At 51.2% G+C, this 6,822-nt stretch overlaps 1 protein-coding gene across 1 annotated transcript in view; it reads left to right on the forward strand.

The window, feature by feature from the left end:
* Positions 1–1,737: 1,737 nt before the first annotated feature.
* The window catches only part of TMEM61 (transmembrane protein 61), an 8,898-nt gene continuing 3,813 nt past the window's right edge, over positions 1,738–6,822 (forward strand). The window contains exons 1-2 of the mRNA XM_006768360.2: positions 1,738–1,946; positions 2,970–3,319. Coding sequence (XP_006768423.1) covers positions 1,914–1,946; positions 2,970–3,319 — 383 coding nt within the window. The 5' untranslated portion in view covers positions 1,738–1,913. The remainder of the gene's footprint in view (positions 1,947–2,969; positions 3,320–6,822) is intronic.

Here is a 6,822-nt window from a genome sequence, read left to right on the forward strand (position 1 = left end):
GCTGGGTCCTTTGTTTTGAGGGTTTTTAAAGGCTGGGAATTTAAGGGCGGTCTTAGAGGAGATTTCAATAAAATATTCATCAGCTTTTCCACCTTTTAGGGTTGTGGTCTCTACTGATTGGTCAGCACCAGGGCAGGGTCATTAAGTCATTGCAGCTGGTCCTGGAGTTGCCCACCAAACATTGCTGCTTTTCTGGGCCTGGAGCTGAAATACTACGGAGGCCTACATGCTATCTCTAGGGAGGTGACCTTTTGTATCTGGCTGTAAATTGCTCGGCCAGTTCATGCAGCTATCTGCCTCAGTTTCCCTATTCTACTCGACAGCCTCTCCTTGCTGTCTGACTTTGCGGCGGGGGAGAGGACAGTCAGGTTCTTTTCTCCCCCCATGAAAATGTCTGAGCTGGAGGCAGGAGGCAGTTGCCCCAAAGGCAGATCCATAGGCAGAGAACTGCAGGTAATTTGCAAATGGCCCAGTGGGATTGGGGTATATTATAGATTCTCTCGTTACAAGTATAGATTCTCTCTCCCACATGTGCATGCACACACATACACCCACACACTTTAAAAAATATATATATTTTTTTATTGATTTCAGAGAGGAAGGGACAGGGAGAGAGACATAGAAACATCAATGATGAGAAAGAATCATTGACCAGCTGTCTCCTGCACACCCACCTCCACTGGGGACTGAGCCCGAAACCCGGGCATGTGTCCTGACCAGGAATCAAACTGTGACCTCCTGGTTCATAGGTCGACACTCAGCCACTGGGCCACATTGGCAGGACCACACACAGTTTCTTTTTGATAACATGGGTGGATTTGCTTCTTAACCCCACACATTTAATATCATTTATTAATTATTTTTTTTTATTGATGAGAAAGAGAAAGAGAGGTATCAATGTGAGAGAGAAACATTGGTCGGTTGCCTCCTGTGTGCACCCTGGCCAGTGAGTGAACCCTCAACCTAGGTATGTGCCCTGACTGGGAATCAAACCTGCAGCCTTGGGGTGTACACGACGACACTCCAGCCAACTGAGCCACACGGCCAGGGCACCACACACACATTGTAAAACACATTTGGGAACATACTCTTTTAAAAAAATTAATTTATTTTCGATTATAATTGACATACAGTATTACATTAGTTTCAGGTGTACAACATCGTTATTCAGCATTTATCTATCTTACAGAGTGATCACCACAATAAAGCTAGTAACCATCTGCCACTGTACATAGTTTATTACGATGTTATTGACTCTATTCCCTATGCGGTAACAGGAAGTTTGCACTCCTCAAGCCCCTTCCCCTTCCCCCCCTCCCTCCACCCCTCTGGTGGGAACAGGCCCTTTTGAAAGCTGAAGCTTTACCTACTGTATCTTGAACATGGTGCACACTCCTCTGCTCCTCCAGGAGCATGCCTTGGGGTAGCTGCCCCCCAGGGCATTGTCTGATGTACCACTTCGGGCTGGGTAAACTCCCATTTGGAAGGCGTTTCTGGCCATTGAATCTCTCTGAGGTCTGTGAGTTCCCTGCTTCTCTGGCTCAGCTTTTGGGAGGGGAGTTCTCCTCCCAGCCTGCTGGAGCACCGGCTCCTTGTAGGGATGAGGCAGCAGGCCCAGAGCAGTGGAGAGGCTCAGCCCAGGGCACAGCCGGTGAGCCGCAGTGTGGGGACCAGAGCCAGGCCTCTGCTTCATGGCTGGGTGCAGAGGATCCCAGCTGGGACCCTCTGCTTCAGCTGGGATCCTCTGGGATCCTCCCTCACCCAGCTCTTCCAGCTGTGAGCAGGCTTTTCACACAACAAATATTTGGCCAGCAACACTTTCCCCCTCATTTAAGGGAATTTCTTCAACAAATCTTTATTTAGCAGCTATCATGTGCTAGGCATTGGGGGATGGAGCAGTGAACAGGGTCAATATGGATGGCAAAGGAGAAGTTAATCACGGACAGGTAAGAACTGTGGCTCAATAAGGCCGAGGGGATTGGGTATTTAAAGTGTCACCGGCAAAGGTGTCTTGGGTGGGGCTGAGCTGAGCCTTGAGGGGAGATAACGGGCAGTTACCAGGAAGAGAACAGCATGTACAGTGCCTTTGGGAACCACACAGACGCATGTGTTAGCCCCTTCCTATCTGGGGCCAGGCTTCCTCCCAGTGGTTTTTTGTGTTTTTTTCCTGTGCATTTTTTCTTTACCTCGTTGAGATAACACTATTTGGGTAATTAGTTGAAAAAAGTAAGATATCAAAAACGTTTCCCTCCTGTTGTTAAACATGTGTTCTGAGCTTGATTTTTTAAAATAAGTCATTGATAGTCCATCTAGAGGTTGTGCCATGGTTTCCTCACTATTTCCCTAGAGTTGGACATTTTGGCTCTTTCCAAATTAGGATCATTATAAATAAGGCCACAGTGGACATTTTTGTGCACAATTTTGCTTCAGATCATGAATTTTACCTCCAGACGTCTCAGCGCCCTCCTTCGCGCTCGCTCCTTTCCTGTCCTGCAGTGCGTGTCTTCCTCTGTCAGGAGGAGGCGACACTGTCGACCTCTGGGGATTGTGACTGGGTGAAGTGAGGCATGTGTAGCCAGCCAGCCCGGTCCTGGCAGGCCTGATGGAGCCCAGGGGTATTCCTCTTCTCCCTCCCAGCCTGTGGAGTCTCATACCCACTGGGCAGATGAGGCCTCTGAGGCCTGGAGGGGCCCGGAGCAAACATCACCACGCTTACTGAATTCCTGCTCGATCCCAGGCGTGGTGCTAGCAACTTCAGACACATTAACTGTGACCTTCAGAACAGCCCCGCAAAGTTAGGAGCATCATCTCCATTACCCGGATGAGGACGCTGAGGCACAGAGAACCCAGATGACCTCTCCAAGATGGCCCAGTGACCCCAGGTGGAGGAGAACTAAAACCCAGGTTCCCAGCACTTGGCAGGCTGCTTACATGCCCATTTCTTCTCCTCTTTCTTTCTGTGTGTCCAGAACTGTGACAGGGGCCGAGTGGCCTCCACCCTCCGCTACTGCGTGTCGGTCAGCGGCACAGTGTTTCTGATCGCCGGGACGCTCTGCTTCGCGTGGTGGAGTGAAGGGGATAAGGGCGTTCAACCCAGCCAGCCGGCCCCACCCACTGGGGACCCTGCACCTGAGGCCCCCAGGTCCCTGCTCAGGTCCATCAGCTTCATCTGCTTTGGGGCAGGCAGCTTGCTGCTGCTCCTTGGCCTGCTGTGGTCCATCAAGGCCAGTGCCTGGGGGTCACGCAGAAGTGACCCATATCACCTCTCCAGAGACCTGTACTACCTCACTGTGGAGCCGTTGGAGAAGGAGAGCTGCAGGTTAGTGGGGAATGGGGGGGGGGGGCAAAGGCTGGGGCCATAGGTGGGGCACCATTCCGTCACATGCATTTGCTCAGCAAACTCTCATGGGGTTCTTCCTCAGGACCAGGCTTTGTCTATGCCTTGGGGACTTGATGGCTGATCAGCACAGCCGTGGAGGAGTTTAAAGCCCCATGACAAAGGTAGAGTGGCTCCCCACGGAGTAGTTAGAGCTGTGAGAGAGGCATAGATGCAGTCCTGTGGAGATATGGGGAAATCCAGGAAGGCTTCCTGGAAGAGTAGAAAGCTGAGCTCAGCATGGTATGGGGCAGAGTAGCACAGTGGTTAAGAGCCCAGGCGCAGGCGTCAGACTGACTGGGACCCTCTCCTGGTTCTACTAACTCAGTGGTCGGCAAACTGCGGCCCCTTGAGTGTGGCTCTTCCACAAAATACCATGTGCAGGCGCGCACGTACAGTGCAACTGAAACTTCGTGGCCACACTCAAGGGGCCAAAGAGCCGCATGTGGCTTGCGAGCCGCAGTTTGCCGACCACTGTACTAACTAGCAGTAGGACTTCAAGTAGATGATTCAACCCCACTGAGCCTCAGCCTCATCTGAAATAAAACAGGAATAATAACAGCAGCAATAATAGCAAACACTTGTATAGTATTGACCATGGACCAGACACTGTTCTATGTGCTTGTCATATATTTACTCTTTTAATCCTTATAGCAGTCCTCTGAAGTAGGTACAGTTATTTACTCCATTTATAGATGGGAAATGGGGGCACCACGATGTTACTAGTAAGTAACTTGCCCAAGGACACCCAGGTAGTGTCTGTCAGGGCCAGGACTTGGACCCAGAGTCTGTGCTGTTACCCATTCCCTAGCTCAGGGGACACAGGGAGAATTAAATGAGATGATGTGTACATAGAACTTAGCCCAGTGCCTGGCGTACAGTAGGTGCACAGTAAATGTCAACTTTTCCTCAAGAGGCTAAGGTGGCGAGAGGCAGGTTAGGCAGGCAGAAGAGCATGTACATCGGCTCAGGGGAGGGTGGGGGGTGGGGCAGAGACAAAAATCTTGCAATAGAAAACATTTCTCAAGCTTCATTTTCATTTTTACTCCCTCTTAGGAGGCTCTTGAGGCATTCTTTTCTCAATCCTCCCCTGTGAAGTTTAAATACCACAGTTACATTATATACTAGAGGGCCGATGCACGAATTCGTGCATGGGTGAGGTCACTCAGCCTGGCTGGTGATTGAGGCCTATCAGGGGGGCCGTCTGGCAGGGGGGAGGGACCATGGGAGGTTGGCAGTCAGGGGAGGCGGGGAGAGCGAGAGGTTGGCTGTGGGAGCGCACTGACCACCAAGGGGCAGCTCCTGTGTTGAGCGTCTGCTCCCTGGTGGTCAGTGCGTGTCATAGCGACTGGTCAACCGGTCATTCCAGTTGTTAAGTCGCTTAGGCTTTTATACATATAGATGTGTTTATGTTCTGTATGTATATCTGTGCTTAATATCACCAATACCAAGAGCCAATGTTTGCCTGGTTGAGTAAGTGAATTATGACTGCACTTAGTATGTATTTATTCATTTGACCAAGTATTGGATGTACCTACATGTCAGGGGCCTGCGTACATCTTCTCCAGCCCTCTTTCCCCTGCAAAGTAAGAACTGGTGCCCTGTCCGGCCGACATGGCTCAGTGGTTGAGCATCGACCTATGAATCAGAAGGTCATGTTTGATTCCCGGTCAGGGCATATCCCCGGGTTGCGGGCCCAATCCCCAGTGTGAGGCGTGCAGGAGGTAGCTGGTCAATGATCCTCTCTCATCATTGATGTTTCCATTTCTCTCGTTTCCTCTCCCTTCCTCTCTGAAATCAATACAAATATATTTAAAAAGGAATGCATGCTGAGTTAAGGAATGTAACAGATTATTTCCACTACTGGCTTGTGAATCCTTGAGGTCAGAGACAATGGAGTATTCAACAGAGGCCACTTAGTCCAATGGCTGGGCCTTGGTTTGACCTGACTGTTAGACGGGCAGGGCCTCGGGAGCTCTCCAGCCAAACTCTTCACTTTTTGGATGGGAACCCGGTTGCAGAGAGACCGGTGACTGGTCACACCACAAGTTAGTGGTCAGCTGGAACCAGGCCAGGCCTCAAGGCCCTCCCTCCCCAGGGTGGCCTGAGTGTAGGGGTGGATGTTGTCTGTACACACAGCCATGTTGGCCCAACAGGGCCTGGGCCACAGCTGCAGGTGCGGCCACCCGGCCTTCACTCCCAGCCGGGCCAGGGAGGAGGCCCTCCCAGGAGGCCGCAGAGTGCTCGAGGTTGGAGACCCGTCTTAGATTCAGAACTGGGTGGCTGGAGGTCGGGGAGGCTGCTGGTATTCATGCCCTGCTGCCTGGGAGGCCAGCATCTGGCCCCCAGCGGGAGGTCACTCTACGGCTCCTGTCCCAGGCACCTCACTCTCTGAAGATAAACCCAGGTCAGAGAGGCCTTCTGGGCTGATGGCTTAGCTGGGTTTTTCCCTCTCTTGGACCTCATTCTCCATTTATTTTTCTTGTTATTTCACACATTTAACAATATTTACCGAGTATTGTGTGGTGGGTCCTATGCAGGGCACTGACAACGCCACACGCGACAAAACAGATAAAACCCCTGCCCTCTGGGGGCGCCCATCTTACGTGTTAGCCCCTAACGAGGGTGGCTAGATAGGATGCACCCCAGGGCCACCCCCCTCAGTGAGCACAGCAGAGAACCCTTGGTCCTATTCAGACAGGAGGGTTGCAGTCTCTGCCCTTTTCTTTGACAAGCTGTGTGTCCTTGGGCATGTTACTTAGACTCTCTGAGCTGTGTCTAATTCCTCATCTGTCAGCTGCGGGCAACAGACCTTTTCCCTAGGAGTGTGGTAGGTTCAGAGGAGATGACAAGAGGGGAAGTGTGTACACTTTCAAGTTCGTGCACACATTACCTTTTGCTGCCATTAGGATGCTTTATAGTTTACCATGGATGCTGTGCCCACTAACTGATTTGAGCCTTAATTGCTCATAAGTGGAGCAGCTTATGAGGTAAGTGTAAGAATTAGGCCCATTTTACAGATGAGAAAGCTGAGGTTTGGAGAGATTGGGTGCTGGGTGGGGAGAGGTGTGATAGATGGAGTTGGCTGAGTTTTGCAGCCAGACAGAGCTGGGGCTTAGCTGCCCGGTTGATGTGTGACTTTCACTTATCTGTGCAATGGCTGAGAGATGTTACCACCCAGGGTTGTCATGAATGTGAAATAGATTAGAGGGCTTAACTGCCCGGCAGGTAGTACCGTATTTGCCGGCGTATAAGACGATTTTTTGGCCCTGAAAAATATGCCTCCAAGTGGGGGGTCGTCTTATACGCCAGGTACACTTCAGATAGACTGCCCATAGTGCTTGCCCCGTGCCATAGTGGCCTCCCGATGCCCGCCCACTTCATTCCACATACCGTTCAGGCATCAGCAGCGCTGCTGGGTGTATGCTCGGCTGTTATGCGATTTT

The sequence above is a fragment of the Myotis davidii genome, unplaced genomic scaffold (assembly GCF_000327345.1).
Source record: "Myotis davidii unplaced genomic scaffold, ASM32734v1 scaffold79, whole genome shotgun sequence".
Lineage (NCBI taxonomy): Eukaryota > Metazoa > Chordata > Mammalia > Chiroptera > Vespertilionidae > Myotis > Myotis davidii.